The 17,547-nt window shown below is 48.3% G+C and overlaps 1 protein-coding gene across 1 annotated transcript; it reads right to left on the minus strand.

Annotated features, from left to right (window-relative positions):
• Positions 1-6,324: 6,324 nt before the first annotated feature.
• RGL3 (ral guanine nucleotide dissociation stimulator like 3) lies at positions 6,325-17,046 on the minus strand (the record flags this gene model as incomplete). The annotated part of the gene is given in 21 exon segments (XM_084249971.1): positions 6,325-6,443; positions 7,416-7,530; positions 7,616-7,725; positions 7,728-7,767; positions 8,361-8,454; positions 8,543-8,611; positions 8,712-8,807; positions 9,503-9,624; positions 9,706-9,738; positions 9,933-10,019; positions 10,130-10,186; positions 11,338-11,422; positions 11,546-11,649; positions 12,345-12,560; positions 12,642-12,772; positions 15,150-15,361; positions 15,496-15,540; positions 15,542-15,549; positions 15,709-15,936; positions 16,481-16,594; positions 17,014-17,046. Coding segments are annotated over 21 exon segments (2,118 nt in total).
• Between the last annotated feature and the right edge of the window lie 501 nt (positions 17,047-17,547).

A 17,547-nucleotide genomic window follows, 5' to 3' on the forward strand; every position in this document is an offset into this window, starting at 1 on the left:
AATAAATAAATCTTAAAAAAAAAAAAAAACTAAACAGTACTGCTTCCCCTCCACCTTCTTCTTCTCTTCTTCCTCCTTCCTCTGCATCTTCTTTCTCTTTTCTAAGATTTGGTTTGGGAAATCTGATAAGGTCTGGTGTATGGAAGCTGCTTTTTGTTTTATGGGAGATTCTGTGGGCATATATCTGGGGATTGTTTCAAATCTCTAGCTTAGAACTTGTGTTTCTTGAATTCTTCTTGGTGTGTGTTAACGTGCTTTATACAATGTTATGTTTGGCTTAAGTAGGGGAGATCTTCTACTTTGGCCAAGAGTCAAATTGGATAAATTCTGGTGACTGGGACAAGCTCAGTTGTCACTTGGAGGAATTTTGTACTTTTATGTGCCTACATAAATTAGACTTAGAAAAGCTGGAGGCCCACTTGATGGTAAAAATAGGAGGGGATCAACTTTACCCTTACCTTAATAGTCATACAATAAAAGGACAAGAAGTGGAGGACTATCACTTACTGGAAACTTTGAATTCATCAGTGGAGAATCCCTTTCAAGAGGCCAGTGCCCCTCCCAGGGAGGCTGCAGAGGCTCTGCAGGCTTTGCTATCTGCAAACTAAAGAATGGACTAGAATGGATTCTCCTCATACCAGCTGGGACAACCAATTTGGCCAAAGGAGCTACCCTAGAGTAAGACAGTTCCAGTTCCGTCTTTACCAGTTCCCGGTAGGTGGATTAAGTGAACAGAGACAACCTACAGGATACTAATGGTCACTCTCCCCCTTTTCCATTAGGGACTTACTGAATTGGAGAAATTCTGTCCCTCCATACCAGCAGAATCATAAAAGGAGGCCTAATTTGTTTGCCTCTATTTTTCTCTCCCATCAGCCTGCCTTTATGGACAAATACCCACGATACATATACTATTTTTTTAAAGATTTATTTATTTATGCATCCAAGAGCTGGGGTACAGGCCAGAGATGCAGGGGGTGAGAGGATTCACCAGAGACAGAGTGGGGAAGAACAGAACAGGCAGACTGACTGAAACACACTGCTGAGGGGAGTAGTGGGCGAGTCAGGAGAGGTCTGCTGCGCCATGTGCATTGCTATTTGGCTGGCTGGGGATCAAACTCGTGTCTCAAGTAGGAAGCAAGAAAGGGAGAAGACATGAGAAAATGAGAAGAAAGGAATGAAAGCACAAATTGAAGATTTAGACAAAGGTCACAGAAAGGAATACAGGTACAGCAAGAGAAGTAAAGGCGCAAAGGAGAAAAGGAGACAAATGCTAGTCCAGGATGGAGTCTCAGATGAAGCATAGGGAGACCCAGGGACTCCACTCAATCTGAAAAAGCCTACTATGATAACCCCTTTATAGCCTCTGGTAACTCTCACTGTGGGGGATCATTTGATTGATTTTTTTGGTAGACACTAAAAGAACCTATTTACTTTTACATTTTAAGTTACCTAGGGCCAGCAAGAGGATTGTTCTCATTAGACAGACTCAAAGTGTTCCTTCATGGTTTTACATGCACATGGTGCTATATGGAAGGAAAGGGACCTCCTTATAATCGGCAATGAAGACATTAAGCATCTACTAGACGCACCTACTTGATGTTGCTAAAAGCAGTAGCTGTGTCATCTGCCATAGCAGTGATGCATTGCCCCAGTCACCATGGGATAGATCTGAAATTGCAAAAGGAAACAGAGCAGTTTAAAGTGTGTCTAAGGCAACTGCTCATTCTGCTCTCCAGGGCCATGCTTCTGTCTCATGCACTTAACTCATTTCCAAATACGCTGATCCAGATGAAAGAAGGACCTGCAATTGGGGATTTAAAACTTCAACCCCCAGCTCCACTGTGAGAATGAGCTCACTTGGATTGCTACTTCTCCCAGAGGCTCTAGTCTACCTGGTATTGATACATCCACAATCCCAGTGTGCTATAAATCCCCAAAGCATATACAACAATGTAAACTTACTTTTCCTCAATAAACATAATTAAAAAAGATAAAATAAAATGAAACTTGCAGGCATAAAAACTAGGGAGTATTATTCCAGAGTGATGAAAACCCCAAAAGGTGATGACTTGAAGACCAAAACCTATTGGTCTGTGAACCTGTCAAGACCTGAGATAGGGCCTCCCTGGTGGTGCAAGAGGTTAAGTCTCAGCACCATCACATTATCAGCAGCCGCTGCAGCATGAGTTCCATCCCTGGCCAGGGAGCTACCCACATGGTACAACAGGCTCAGCAGGCTCACCAACTCCCCTCAGCAGTGCATTTCAGTGGATCCACCTGTTTTGCTCCCCACTCTGTCTCTGGTGAATCCTCTCACCACCCCCCTGCTCCTCTGGCCTACACCTCAGGTCTTGTATGCATAAATAAAATAAATCTTAAAAAAAAGACATGAGATATTTAAGGAGAGGACAAAATAAAAGTATTTTTTTCTTTCAGCTTCTGTTGCAAGTTATGGCAGGATTAACTTCTCATTGAACACTTGAAACCCTGAGATGATGGATAAAGCTATTCATCCTTGGTAACTGCTCTAACTGAACCTTTTCTCCTTCTAGAGTCTAAGGCATGTGCATGGCATCTGAAGCCATGTTACCTCTGCTGACAACAGCAAATTCCCTGCTTTGGAATTTGATTTTGTCGCCATGGGGAAAACTTGGTTTTGATTTGATTTTGGCTTTTAATTTTTTGTTTTCCAATGTTGATTTTTGTGATTTTTTTTATATGGACTATGTTTGATTTTTACCTTTTGTCTCTTTGCAAACTTTTTTTTGAAGGTATGCGTGTGATTCAGGTGAATAAACAGTCTTCCTACATCAATATAAGTAAAACTGCCTTTCCATCAGACATTGGTGAAAAGGATCTAGCATCAGAAAACTAAGGTTTGTCCTCATAAAGAAGCAGAAAGAAAGCTCTGTGTCTTTGTAGATATGAGTAAAAATGCAGTTTCATATGATATTCCACATGGGTTAAATGAAAAAATGAAGGGGCTCCCTGTGTCCATATGTTATATGTTTGTATATCTTCTCCTTTGAGTCTGTCCTGGCCTCTGGAGGATCTGTAAAATGGTGCAGATGACACCTGTAGAAATTATGAGCTGGAAATAAATCAGGAACTTGTACACATGCTTCCAGGAAGTATGATCTGGGATAATGTGTGGTTAACGAAAACTAATTTAGATTTCACTTTGGTTAATGAAAACTGATTTGAAATTTAATGGCTTGGTTTGAAGCGTTTATCTTTGAATTTGTGTTATTGAATGTAACTTTTCCCCCTTCCCTGTGTCATTTGTGTTGGGCACATGCTGTACAGACGAGGTAGCCTGAGGTGAATTGCTCAAGTCTTTAAACATTAGATTAAATGGGAGTTGGGAAATTAAAGTTTTTTGAAGGTTAAGAATTCCAATCATAGAACAGAAATGATAAAGTAAGGTTTAGTGGAGGAAAAATTGTTACATTTGGAAGGAGATCTAAGAAGATGGGAAGGTTCTAATTCTGTTGGCATTGTGCTGGTAGATTCTAGTTGGAACTCTGATATCTTAAATTGTCACTGTTAGGTAATTAAATGGTGTTTTCTCGAATACTTATGATAAAACTTTCCAGGAATCTAAGCTTTAAAGTTGGGAGTGGGCCTTTCTGGTGGCGCAAGGGGTTAAATCTCAGCACTATGAACTGCAGCATGAGTTCTATCCCTGGCCAGGGAGCTACCCACATGGCGCAGCAAACCTCTCCTGTCTCACCTGCTGCTCCCCTCAGCAGTGTATTTCAGTCAGTCTGCCTGTTCTGTTCCCCACTCTGTCTCTGGTGAATCCTCTCACCCCCTACACCTCTGCTCTTGTATGCATAAATAAAGTAAATTAAAAAGAAAAAAGTTGGTAGTTTTTTCCTTGATTGACCAGAGGAAATCTTATGGCAACTCAGTAGAGACACTCTGTAACATTTCCACCCTTTCTTGTGGGAAAGACATTAAATGAATTCAATCTATTTGGTATTTATTGGGAACTTAATGGGAAGAACTGTTGATTGAGACAAATGTTCCACTTTAGCATATACATGAATATGAATATTGTTCTAAAAAATATGTGAAACTCCTTAAGTCTCTGATATGTTCTGAAATAATATTGTTTGTCAATTCTGGTTGTTGTTCTGGAATGTTGTAAGTTATCATGTTGACCAAATTTCCTTATCAACTATGTTATTATCAGAACTTAATTTTGATTATTTCAGAGTTTTAACATTTTCAGAAGTTGTTTCTGGAGAAATTAACAGGAGGCAGACTTCAACAATATTTTAAGATGAAACTCATGATTGAGAGTTTTCCGTATAGGACTAATTGAACTTAAGTTTTTGTTTTAAATTCAAGGGCAAAAAGATCCTTAAAAAGAGGATTGGAAATATTAGTTTGGATTGGAATGTCACAGTTGAGACCTTCTGAAAGTTGAAATTGAGCAAAGAAAAAAGCCTGTAACCTTGCCTGAAGGGTTGCAGAAGAGTAAGTAAGCTTATCTCTCAAGATGCCTGAAGACCCCAGAGAGAAAAACCCTGGGAAACTCAAGAGCAGGAAATTTACCCAAAGGTCCAAATGTTGCAGGTAAAGCCTTGTGAGATCATTCCATGGCATGGCTCCCAAGGTCTAGAGAGTTCGAATGTTGACAACTCAATCTTAGATCTCTTATAGAAAGTTTTGATGAGGCCAATCAAAATTCTATTTGGTTATTCTGTCCTGTGAGCTAATGCAAAAATAGATCAAATAGATTGGAATTAGATTTAGCTTACAAATGCATTTTGCTGTACTACTTATAGAATTAGAATGAAGGCTGAGAGAAAATAATTTTAATAGTCTTTCAACCATTTTTGAGATTTTTCCTCTTTGGTTTGCATTGTCATTGGGGCATACTTTGTTGCTGTTGCTATGACTGGGCTGTGGCTGGCTCTGGAGCCCACTTCCTTTCTCCCTTCTCTGTTTTATCCTACTCTCATGCTCTGAGACAGCCCACCCCTCTCCTTTCATCCTCAAAGCCTTATTGACCCATGGGTAATGATATTATTTGTCTCTGATTTGATGAAACTTCTTCACTCGTCCATATACATGTCAGAAAAAAAGCATATCACCCCAATAATGTTGGGGGATGGAGTTCTGTACCTTCTGTGTGTAACAGCGATCTGCCCCCAGCATCCAGCCATGCCTCCCCTAACCCCTTTTAAAATTAAAAAAAAAAAACAGTGCCTCCCCTGGTGGCACAGTGGTTGAGCGCTGGGCTGCAAAGCTGCCCGCTGCTGCGCCGGTTCGATCCCCGGCCACTGGCGAGGGTCCCACATGGCGCGCAGACCTCTCCTGCCACACCTGCTGCTCCCCTCAGCAGTGTATTTCGTCAGTCTGCCTGTTCTGTTGCCCGCTCTGGCTCTGGTGAATTCTCTCACCCTCCCGCGCTTCTGACTGTACTCAGTGCTTGTATAAATAAATAAATCTTTTTTAAAAATTAAATTAAATTAAAAAAAAAACCTTTTTTTCCTTTTGTTTTGTTTGGCTTTTCTGTTTATTCTTTTTTCAGTTTGGGGGGTTTATTTAAATTCTTTTTTTTTAAAGATTTATTTATGCATATAAGAACTGGGGTACAGGCTAGAGGTGTGGAGGGTGAGAGGATTCACCAGGGACAGAGTAGGGAACAGAACAGGCAGATTGACTGAAGTACACTGCTGAGGGGAGCAGTGGGCGAGTCAGGAGAGGTCTGCTGCGTCATGTGGGTAGTTCCCTGGCCAGGGATCAAACTTGTGCTGCAGTAGCTACGGATAGCTCCATAAGTTGTGTCTTAACCCCTTGCGCCACCAGGGAGGCCCCTATTTAAATTCTTTTTGGTGTTTCTTTTCTTTCCTTTTTCCCCAACTCATTTCTGAGGTTCTTATTTTTTTTTAAATGGCTTTATCTTCATAGGGAATGAACGTGGGGTACAGGCACAGAACAGACAAGATTAATTACAATTTCTTAACTTTTGTCACTATTTTCTACTTCTGTCAGTTCTGATGTATCTTTAAGAGTTACAAGATTTCTCTGGGAAAGGGTCTGATCTCCCAGTGTCCAACCCCATTCACTGTTTATGGGATGAAACTCTCCATTGCCACTGTGTCTTTGGAATAGGCATCTGGTCCCAAGGTCAGAAGGATGGGATCCAATGGGATAAAGTTGGGGGAGGGCCACAGGGTACAAATCACAGTGGTCTCTATCAGGAAATGAGAGCTTAGTGGAGAGAAGTCTCCTCCCTGCCCCAAGATTGACAGAAGCCAGGTCTCAAACTTCCCAACTGTGTCCTGGAGGGAGGCGAGGACTCTCTCAGGTTGGGGAGATCGAGGTAGTGTGCCTAGCTCCCTCCTTCTGCCGCAGCATGAAGTCTCCAGGAGCAGCTGGACTCATTGCATAGAAGACATTGGCATTGTCAGGAATCAGGAGCTCTGGTCAGGGGTAAAGACAACAGTGAAAGTCCAACACAATCTCATATTTCTCCCACAAAGGACCTAGGTAACTTTCTGCCGTTCACCCTGGGTCCCTTCAGTTATTGTTGAGCCAACTTCATTCTCCTGTCATTGGGGAATCTGCATGACTTCCCATTCAAAGTTTGCATAACCTCATGCTTCCCCTTCCCATGAGACTGGGCAACCTCCTCTTATTCCCCCCCGCTCCAAGTTTAGATAACAACATACACTATAAACTTGTACAAACTCAGGTCACTCATCCCAAACAACTTCCTGCCCACCCCACTTTCCAGCCAAGTTCCCGTGTTTCTCACCATGAGCAATTTCTGGTCACTGGTCACTTGGAGAACTTTTGACTTCCCACTTTGAGCCTGCACAACCTCAGCTCTCATATATGACACATGAAAACCTCAAGTATTTCTTCCTAGTGTCTAGCTGATTTTCTAGCATATCCTCTTATATCTCCTTCTCAAAAACTGTACAATCTCCTACTACTTCCTTGCTGAATAATCTCATGTTCCCCCTACCCTGAGTTTTAATACCATATAGCTCTCTCCCATGTCAAGTTTGATAACTTGAGTGTCCCTCATTTCCCCTTAAATCCAAGCCCAGGCCCTCCTAAGATTCCTGCTCTACAAAATTCAGCTTAAACAACCTCATGATCTCATAAATTGAAATCCATAGAGAGCCTCCTACACATCCTCTCCCGTTTGACTCTGGCCAATCTCACTTCCCTATAAATCCTAGGAAGATGCTTTCAGTGTCCTCTTCCCTCACACTGAGCCAGGACAACTTCATGACCACATATAACTAAGACGCAGATATTTTATTGCCTCTTATCCCTACTCTGCTTTACATTATCCCTACTCCATGCTAGAACTATCTCATGACCCTGTTAGGGCCATCCTTGACCCTACTGAATCTGTTGCCCTCCCAGCTATCCCATCTCACCCTTGTCCCCAGGAAGGAGTTGAAATAGCTGGTAGTCTCGGGCCCAGGGCTGGGCTACATTGTGCTTTTGTAAGGCTCGTTGTATCACACTGGGGGCCTTGTCCTGGCTAGTGAGCTGGGAAGAGAGGATGTAAGGTGAAGTATGCTGGCCCAAGCTCCCAGGGTAGGCCTGCCCTTAGTAGGTCTGTCTCAGTGCTCACCAAGATGCTCCGATACAGGTTCCCATGGTCATTGTCGATGCTGACTCGGATGACTCGGGCCTCTGAGTCCTGCAGTGCAGGGAGTGGAGTTGAAAGCCACGTAGGGGTGAGGTCAGGGGTTGGGGACCTGGCAGGTCTGAGTTTAGGAGTAACTATAGGCAGCAAAGGGCATGGGCTGAGCAGTGGAAGAGGTCAGAGTGGGGTCCCTCCCTGATTTATTCAACAAGTCCTCCTACACACCTGGAGCCTGGGAACATGCAATTAGGGTACACGCAGCAACCCACAGCTATGCAATCCCATCACATACAGACCTTCATTCCCTGTTACTTACACAAACACACACATGACTAAGAAACATGTTCACACATAAGAAATCGTGTGTATATAAAGAGCATCGAGGACACACAAATGCTCACAGTGGTTGTGCACACGCAAGCCCACGCCATGAGCAGCCCTGCACATTGTCTTGGACATGGTGGATGCCCACACTTCCCCTTTAGAGATGTCATTCCTGGGGACATTTGCATCCTTACAAGAATGTGTGATCATATCCTGGAGTGCCCTCGAGTAAAAGGATCAGTCCAGATCTGAGCAAAATTGATGGACAATCCCTCAAATCCCTCAAAGACACCCAAAGGGTTGAGTCAACCACATGCACATCTTCCCATGTATGCACCGGGACCCGAAATCCTGTGTGTATGCACACACACACACACACAAACACACACATGCACATTTCTGGTACCTTGGTGTTGGGGTGCTGGAGTCCTGGAGAGGCCGGGGGACTGCCAGGAGGGTCCCTCATTCTAGGACTAGATGGGGGAGAGCCTGGGGACAGACTGGCAGAGACACAGAGCCAGAGGTGGGGTGGCTGCTCCAATCTCTGCCCCTACCATCTTCAGTCCCTTTAACAAGTGGAATGCTCACCTGGAGGTGGGAGATGAGGGGTCCCCGGCACTCCCACAAGGGGATGAGCCTCGTTCTCGGGACAGTTTTCTGAAGATAGGAACAGGTGATGAGACTGAGGTCTGACTCACTTCCAGGAACAGCCCCTATTTATAACCATATCACACCCTGCCCCACCCCTGAGACTCACGCACTGAGGCGCTTGGTAAGGCTGATACGTCGCTGGACATGTGGGGAGCTGGGGCAAGAGGCAGCTGGAGGCTCAATGACACGAGAGACTCGGTAGCTGAGGGGTCAAGACACAGAGCAGAAGTGGGTTTGGGGCAGGAAGCAGTAGGGGTGAAGACATGAGAGAATCACTTGGGAGCTGGATTTTGGGGAGAAGCCAGGGATTAGGCACTGAGTCGGGGTCTGGGTATAAGTGGATCATTTCAGCAGCAGGGTCTTTTTGTGGGTGAGATGGCTGGTGGGTCACATAGAGATTCACAGGATGAGCTGAGGGGTCAAATTAGGTCAAGGACAGAATTTAGGGTCAGGAAATCATAGGAGTCAATGGTAAGGGTAATGGATTCAATTGGATGAAAGGAAACCATTGGAATAGTTGAATAGTCAAATATATGTCAAAGTTGGAGTCAGTTGTTCGAAGTGGGGGTCAATGGCTGGGTTCAGAGAGTCAGATAAAGGATTTCTAAGGGAGTCAGATAGGGTAAGAAGGTGAGGAAGAAAACATGGATGGTGAGTTGAATGGCAAGCTACAAAGTAAGGGTTGAAGTCACGAAGTCAGGCGGAGTGAAAGTTTGTGATTAGAGTCCTTGATTGGACTGGAGATAAGGCAAAGTCACAGGTTGAGGGTGAGTGCTCAAGAGGGGGTTTTAGGAGGAGCTGGAGCATGCACGGGGTAAGTATATCCACCGTGTAACCAGAGTTAGCTGGGATGGGGCTGGTGTAGGGCTGGTGTGGACCAGGCCACTGGGTGGTCACCTTTGCTCCTCACTTAGTTGACGCTGGGCACGCAGTGCAGCCAGGATGGGTGGGCAGGGGCTCAGGCAGTAGCTCTGACAGCGCTTCTGTAGCTGCTGGATGTGGGCCAGGATCTCCCACTCCTAATTGGACAGGCTCTGAGTCTCATTCCAGCTTCTGTGCTACCCCCCAACTCCTCCAAGCCCACCCCAGTGCCCTCTCACCTTCCTCCTCTTCTCAAAGTTGATGAGATCCCCCTAGGGGCAAGCTTTGTTAGAACTGGAGCCTCCAGGGTCAAGGATCAAGGGTCAAGGTCAGAGGCTGGGATGTAGGAACCCCACTGAGCTAAGGAGTTGGGGTCAAGAATGTAGGCAGGGCCAAGGATCAGGAAGGCCCTCTGCGCTGAGGGCCAGTGGTATTAGGACCAGGGGTCAAGGGTCAGGGGTCAGACCTCCAACATATCCGGCAGTGCTGTGTCCAACATAATCAGGTCCGTGAGAAAGGTGCCAAGGTAGGGCACGGGGCCTGGTGGCAGTTTCTGCAGCCCCCCAGAGTTATAGTCACTCTTAGCCATCACCAATCCTGTCATGATCCACCCTCCTCTCTGAGGACTCCATTTTGTTCCCCATCCCAAAACATATTACTCACAGAAGGCAAGCTTCCTGGGTGCCTGTCCTCTTCTTGGGGTCCCTCAGTGGCCTCCTCCTAGGGAGCAGAGAAGAACTGAGCAGTCCTGGGGTCTCCTTGACCCTCTCAAGGAGAATGCCCCCAAACCACCGTATCTACCCAAATGGCATTCAACAATCACAAGCCAGATGTAAAAGCCAAAGGCAAGGGAAGTTGAATAGTGGGACAGGGAGGAAGCAGATAAATAACTGGGAGCAGGCCCTACTGGAGATGATGGGAAGTGGGGTTTGTGGGGCCCATGGTCTCCAAGGCCAGTTTTACACAGGTGAGAACACCTGTCCCCAGCCTGGTATCATGAATAGTGTCTTCGCAGAATTGCTCTGCCTGGTAATTAATTACATATTTGCCGAGGCAGTTATGATTACACTGTGTATCTCCCAGTTGGGGCCTGAGTTTCTCCAGGGCAGGAAAATGTTGCTTAGCACATATAGGTGCTTATGCAGATTTCCATGTGCCTTGAACTTTTATCCTTACTTGAGACATTGGTTCACTCATAGATATTTATTGAGCACCTACTTTGGGGTCAGGCACTGTTTTGAATGCAGGGGAGGCAGCAGAGAACAAAATACCAAAATCCTGGTCTCCTGGAGCAGACATTAGCAAAGATGATGACAAAACCAAGTTCAAGATGTAATGTAAGGACAGGCAGAGATAAGAGGGGGAGGCAGAAATGCTGAGGCGCTCAGGGAGTAACATTTGGGCACAGACCTGCAGGATGTCAATGAGAACAATGTTCCAGATGGAAGGAACAGGCTTAAGGCTCCATCTAATCTGAACTTACCATAAGAACTGGCACTTAATCATCTATATTGTCCACCCCTAAATCTTGCCTGCAATTAGTCAGACCTGTTGGTACACATATTTTAGTTTTGTTTATCAAAGTCAAGTCCCTAGCACAAATTCCGCCCCCCCTCCTTTGTTATGACTCTGGCCTTAAGGACACTTTCCCTTGTAACTTCTGGTATTTGTTGAAGGAATAAATAAAACGGTCACCCAGCTATAGCAACAGAGGCAGGAAAAAAGGTGAAACCACCCACAAACAAGGGGGAGATCATTCTTGGAGTGTAGTGAAAGGACAGTGAATGTTGTGACAATGAAAAACTATGCCCTGCCTGGCTCCAAGTCCCCTTCCTTAGACTGAAATCCACAGGACCCGCACCCATCTATACCTGGAAGAGAATCTCTCTGCTGCTAAGATGGTTGTTTTCATCGGAAAAAATCTGCGAGAGTTTCCTGAAAATGGATAACGGTTCCCTGGGGGCGGTAAGGGGGGTGGGGACAGGAGAGGGATCAGAGCTGATGACTGGGATAGTCAGAAGTGGGGATGGGATGGGGCGGGGTCCCGCGCAGCAGGCTCCCACACCATGCCAGGCTCACCGACTCACAGCCCCCCAGCAGTGCTTGAGCCGGTATAAGGGGTTAGACTGCAGGGCGGACAGGATGGCCCTCAGGGAAGAGAAGTTCCGGAGTTCCCGGCAGCGCTGGGGAGAGATGGGGGTGATGATCAGACCCCAGGGTATGATCCGCCTTAGATCCCGTGATTTCCGACCCCTGTGTTCCCCACATATGACAGACTACCAGCCTCCTCCTACACTCAGCCTCCTCCTCCACGAGCCCAACCCACGCCTCCCCGTCTAGTCCCAGCCCCTCCCCCAACTGCCTCCACCCCCCCCCCACCTCTGACTTTGCCTTCTGGCCCCTCCCCATTCCTTATTTTTTCCAGGTCTTAGACGTGCCCACAACATCTCTCCTCGACGCAGATCCCTCCATCTGGAACTCAAATCTCAGCCAGGTGACAACCTTCATCCTCTTCCCCTCCCCCTTTACACTGACCCGTTCTTCTCCACAGCTCCCACATCTTTCTACTCCTCTCAGTTCTGTGGCTCCTGCAAGCCCGTACTTAGTCTCCTTCCGGAATCCAGCCCCTTTCTCTGGCTTTTGGCTCTTCCTTCAATCCTGACTCCTCCCACCACCCCCTTTTCAGCACCCCCTCAGCAGTTCCAGGCCCCAGGCCGGTCCAGGAACCTACTAGACCTTGCCTTTGGCACATCTCAGCCCCAGCCTTAGGCTCATTCCCAGACCACTTTCCTCTGCTTCTGCCCTCCCCATGACTTTCTTCGGAATCCCAGCCCTCTCCCTGCTCAATTCTCTCTCCACTAGGGTCCCCACCATGCACCTGGGCAATGCGGATCCACTTCTCTATCCGCTGCGCCCTCTGCGGGGTGGCCAGGCCGGGCTCCCCAAGCACCGAACCGAGTACACAGCCTGTGACCATGTTGAATTGGGTCACTGTGGCACGCACAGAAGGGGCGGTGCCTAAGGCTCCCGGCCGGTCCCGCTGTGACCACACGGAGCCCAGGCACTCGCAGGGTCGCACTCTGGAAAAGAGCTCCTGGATGAAAGGAGTATGGTGGTAGGAACTGTAGTGAAACCGGGAACCTCCCTCCCCCCATCAGCCTGCCTGGGTTCTCACCACATCCGTCAGGGTCAGTTGCTCAGCCACTTCATCCAGGCTGAAATCTAGGAGCTCCAGACCTTCCTGCACCTCTTCCAGGCAATTTTCTGGAGGGTCTGAACCAGGGATCTGGGCAGCTCCCATAAGTCCTGAGAGAGCATTACATGGGGTTAAAAATACTCAAGTTTGAATCTAGGACTAGTTGTATGACCTTGGGCAAGTGTCTTGGTGTCTCTGAGCCTCACTTACCACTCATCTTTAAAATGGGGAGCTCCCTGGATATTTTTAAGGACTAAAAAGCAACAATAACTTTCATTGAGCACCTAGGTAGATTAACTCAATAATTTAGCACACTAACCCGGTGAGGAAAGTACTATTATTCACCTTCTCAAGGTGGGGAAACTGAGGCACGGCAGGGATTCAAAGCCAGAAACTCAAAGATCGGAGCAGAAAATAGAACTTTATGACTTTCAATCTGTTAGGACATGACCCATCTGTCATTTTATTTTAATGAGAAATTATATCACTTTGTGGTTAAGAGAAAGCTGTGTGAATTAAAGCTAGCCTTTATTCTCTGCATGCCTTGATTTCTTCATCTGGAGTTTTAAAAAAATCAAACATGATTATGCACACTAGACGCCATAAAGCTCTCCCATAAATATGATATTTACTATTGTGGGTTTCAATGGTGGCACCTTAAGGGGACATTTTGGAAATTGGACTCTTGCCACAGGAGGATTAGACATGGGCAGTGGAGAATTGTGTCCCTCAGTCTCAAACACTCTATGGGGGGTGAGGGGCAGGGAAAGGAGGGCTTGGGGTCAAAATAAGGGGGTTGTAATTGTAAGGGAAATATAAAAAAAATTAAAAAAAAAAGAATTGAGGCTCTAAACTAACATGAAAGACTTTAATGCTCTGAGACAATGCAGGTCTTTCTTATTCTGAATATTCCTTCTAAATACAATAAATTTAAAACAGTGTTATAACACAACTTTTACCTTTTTTGCATCCCCATTTTAACAGATGCTAAGTAGGTACTTGTTAAAGTTTAATGAATGAATGATTACTTGTATGAATAAACAAATCAGAATGAAAAAAGAAAGATATCTGTTTCTTGAAAAACCTGTTTATAATAATATGCACAGAGAACCCAACTGTCTTGCTCAAAAACACTATTAACTTGGCTCCAGGGATGCAAGGACCATGAATATCTGGATGTTGTTTTGTTTGGAAATTGCAAGTTGGTTCACCATTTTGGAAAATATCACTCTAGGCTACTACACCAGTGCCCTTACCCCCACTAGTTGGTGTTTGTAGTTGTTACATTCACCACAATGCTATCACAGGCAAAGACACTGGACAACTCGGTCATGTCTCCTAGTGAGTCATGAGAAATACTGACACATCAACAAACATAGTTTATTTTTGTGTAAGTTGCTTTCATTTTATTTCTCCTTAGTATTATAGTTACAACATCATATTATTTAAAAATTATCTTTGTAACACTGTTTCATTCTCTGTCTTTCACTTCAAATTAGGATCAATGGCATTGCAAAATGTTAGTTTTTAAAAGTGGGCATCAGGGCCTCCCCTTTGGCACAGTGGGTTGAGCACAGTGCTGTGAAGCTGTCTGCAGCCTCTGCAGCGTGGGTTCGATTCCCGGCTGGCCAGGGAGATTCCCACATGGTGCGGCAGACCTCTCTTGTCTTGCCCACTGCTCCCCTCAGCAGTGTTTTCAGTCCATCTGCCTGTTTGCTCCCCTCTCTGTCTCTGGTGAATCCTTTCACCCTCCTGTGCCTCTGGCCTGTACCCCAGCTCTTGTATAAAAATAAATAAATCTTTTTTAAAAATTAAGAAAAAATAAAAGTGGGCATCAGGGAAAAATTCTAATCAAACCTTTAGATCTTACAGCAAATATGGGGAATAGAAGACTTGAGAAAATCACTCCAGAAAAGCAAATAGGTAAATGGAGAGGAATGTGAGGCAGTCCTCAGGACAAATGACTCATTTTCTGAATTAAAAAGCTCCTATCCATTGCTATATGCCCAGAGCTAGTGGTTCTATATGTGCTGAATGAATGAATTTCCAATAAGGAAATTACTGTTATCGCCCCATTTCACAAAGTTCAGAGAGGTGAAGTGACTTATCTAAGGTCACACTGTCAGCAAATGGTAAAACTGGGGCTTGAACCCAGGTCTCTGTGGCTCCTAGAGCAAGCAGCTAGAAACACACGGCCTCCTCACCCATGCCTCCTCTCCCACGGGTGGAGCACCCGTAGTTAGGAATGGGGGGAGGGCAGAGGTGCTAGACAAACACGAATATGTAAGACAAGAAGTTAGCTCTCATTGAACAGGCGAGGAAACTGAGTGTCAGGTGGTTAAGAACACTGCGCAAGAACACTGCACTGAGGTTCAGACAGGGTTGCCAACACTGCACACGGCGGTCCATGAGGGCAGGCGGCTTCCGGGAGATAGAGCGTGCAGGAAAGGCCCAACGGGAGCACTGTCAGAGCCCCGAACTCCTCACCTGCCCAGACCTGGGGCTGCTCTTCTTCCTGCCTTTGCTCAGCTTCCTCCAAGAAATCTCCCAGCAGCTTTTCTGCCTCTCTGGCCTCAACCCCCGCCGGGGCTGCCCAGCCTAGAAAGGTGCGGACGCTCCCGAGGTCCGGGTGGGCGGGAGGGTCCCAGAAGTCCTGAGGGTGGTCCCGGAGCCAGCAGCCCAGCACGGACACCACAGCCCTGGCGGAGAGAGGGACCCTCGGAGACCAGCCTGGACTTCTGCATGCTGGAGCCCCTGCGCCTCCAACATGCCCTTTGACCTCTAGGCCTCCCACCACTCTCCTACCCACAGGCCAGTTAGATGGGCGACCAACCTCAGGTTCTTGTTGAAGCTTAGATCTCTTCCCTCTGTCTTCTTGATCTCTACCCTGGAAACAGCCCCCACCTCCAGTCAGGTGACGAAGGGGGACTGGAAGGGAGCTTAGGAGAAGGGCTCTGGGGTTGGGTTTTTTCCTGGTTCCAAACCTGAGGCAATGGAGTAAGTGCCCTGTATGGGGGTTAGCAACGTGGAGGTTTCCCCTTGGTACTGACCCCTGCGGTAGGGGAGGGGGCGGTGGTGGTAGGAGAAGGCCCAGTACTCGGGCGGTGGGCGCAAAGGCCCGGTGGGTGGCCAGGAAGGCAGGCACGAAGCTTGGGTCCTGCTCCCTGTCTCCAAACACCAACTCCCGCACCAGCCGCTCCAGCGGTGCCGCCCTGAGTGCCCGAACCTTGCTGGTGCGGTAGTAGAGGAAAGCGTCGGCAGCGGGGTTGTGGACCTGTGGGCAGGGGCGGCAGTGAGGCACTGAGGCGTGGGCCCCATCCCCAGCAACCCTTTTCCAATCAAGTCTACCGCTAGCACCTCCCTTGCATCCGATCTTATCTATTCCTCTGGGAACGGCACCCTGGATTCATTATTTCAACCCATGTACAAACGACTTCCCATAACCAACCTAGCCGCGCTCAGACTCCCAGGCCCTGACCTCAGCCCCCACTCACCTGGCCACCCAAGGCTGCTCTCGGCTCTCTAGTAGCGCCTTTAAGGCCGTTCCAGATTTCTGCTCCCCGCCCCACCCTACTCTCTAAACCAGACTTACCTAGACTCAATCGTCCAGTTCGATCTCCAGGTTCTGCTCCCGCCCCCGCCTCTGAATCTAGCCCCCTCCCCCAGCCGCCCCCAGGCCAGGCTGTCTCTAAGTCCCGCCCTCGGGCTCGAACTCCCCCCTCCCCAGCTCCGTCCTCCTCCTCCACCTCTAGGCCCCTCCACTCAGCCCCCGCCTCCACTTGGTCGCTCCCGCCCGGGTCTTCCGACTCGTTCCTCACCTGGCGGCCCCCAGACCCTTTCCCCGGGCTCAAGCGCTGGCTGCGCTGCCGCCGCAGGGAGACACTGTACACCGCGCCGTCCTCGGTCTCCTCGCCCCATTCCTGAAGCGGCGCCTGGACACGGAGGCGGGCTCAGGGCGCGCAGGGGAGACGGGTCCCCAGACCGCGGCTGCTCCCTCGCTAGCGGACGCAGGCTGGGTCCTGCAGTTCCAAGCCCCTCCCTTGTGGGAGTCGGCGAAACTCGGGGTAGGGTCCCGGCCTAAGAAGATCCCTACGGCGCGTGGGTACCCTCCTCCCACGTCGCGGGATGGTGTGGCATTTGGGGACATCTCAGGGTCCAGATTCACGGAGTCTATCACTGGCCCTTCTGGCTCGGAGACAAGCCCCTGTCTCGAGGATATATGAGCCGCTTCACTGGGAGGCTCGAGGTAAGGAATCCCGTTCTGGTTAGAAGGGTCCGATTTGCCCGTGCATATGGCTCAAAAGCCCAGGACCTACAGTTTCTAGACCCACGGATCGCCAGGCCCCCTTACCAGGGCGAGCTCCTTGCCCGCTGTCCGCTCCATGGCCCACGCTCGTCCCGCTCCACGGCTAGGCCGAGTGAGGCGGAAGGGCCTGCGGGCAGCGGGCAGCAGGCGAGTGCAGGGGCCGGCGGGGCGGGGCGGGGCGGAAGGGCCACGCGGGGGCGGAGCCCGGCGGGACGAGGTGGGCCGAACCCACCGCTCTTGGCTGCCCCCAGCCAGACCCCCGCGCCCAGCCCCTGCCCAGGAAGACAGGCTCTCCTGACAGGTGTCTCAGTCTGTGCCCGGGAGAACATGTTTCCCAAGGGAGGGCTCTTCTTGTGTGTGGAGGAGCTAGAGCCTATAGCTAAGTGGGGTCCGGTCTGTGTTGTCATGCAGAGTCCCTGTCCTCAGGCGGGGCTGCTGGTCTCTCCCACTTCTCTGGAGGAGTGAGAGGGACCACAGTCCGTGTCCCCAGCTGATGGGAGTCACTCCCTCGGAGACTGGGGCTGTCTGCGTTCCCGGGTTTTAAGGGGAGCTGTCCTTTGGGCGGTACAGGGTCAAGGA

The sequence above is a fragment of the Talpa europaea genome (assembly GCF_964194135.1).
Source record: "Talpa europaea genome assembly, chromosome: 12".
Classification (NCBI taxonomy): Eukaryota; Metazoa; Chordata; class Mammalia; order Eulipotyphla; family Talpidae; genus Talpa; species Talpa europaea.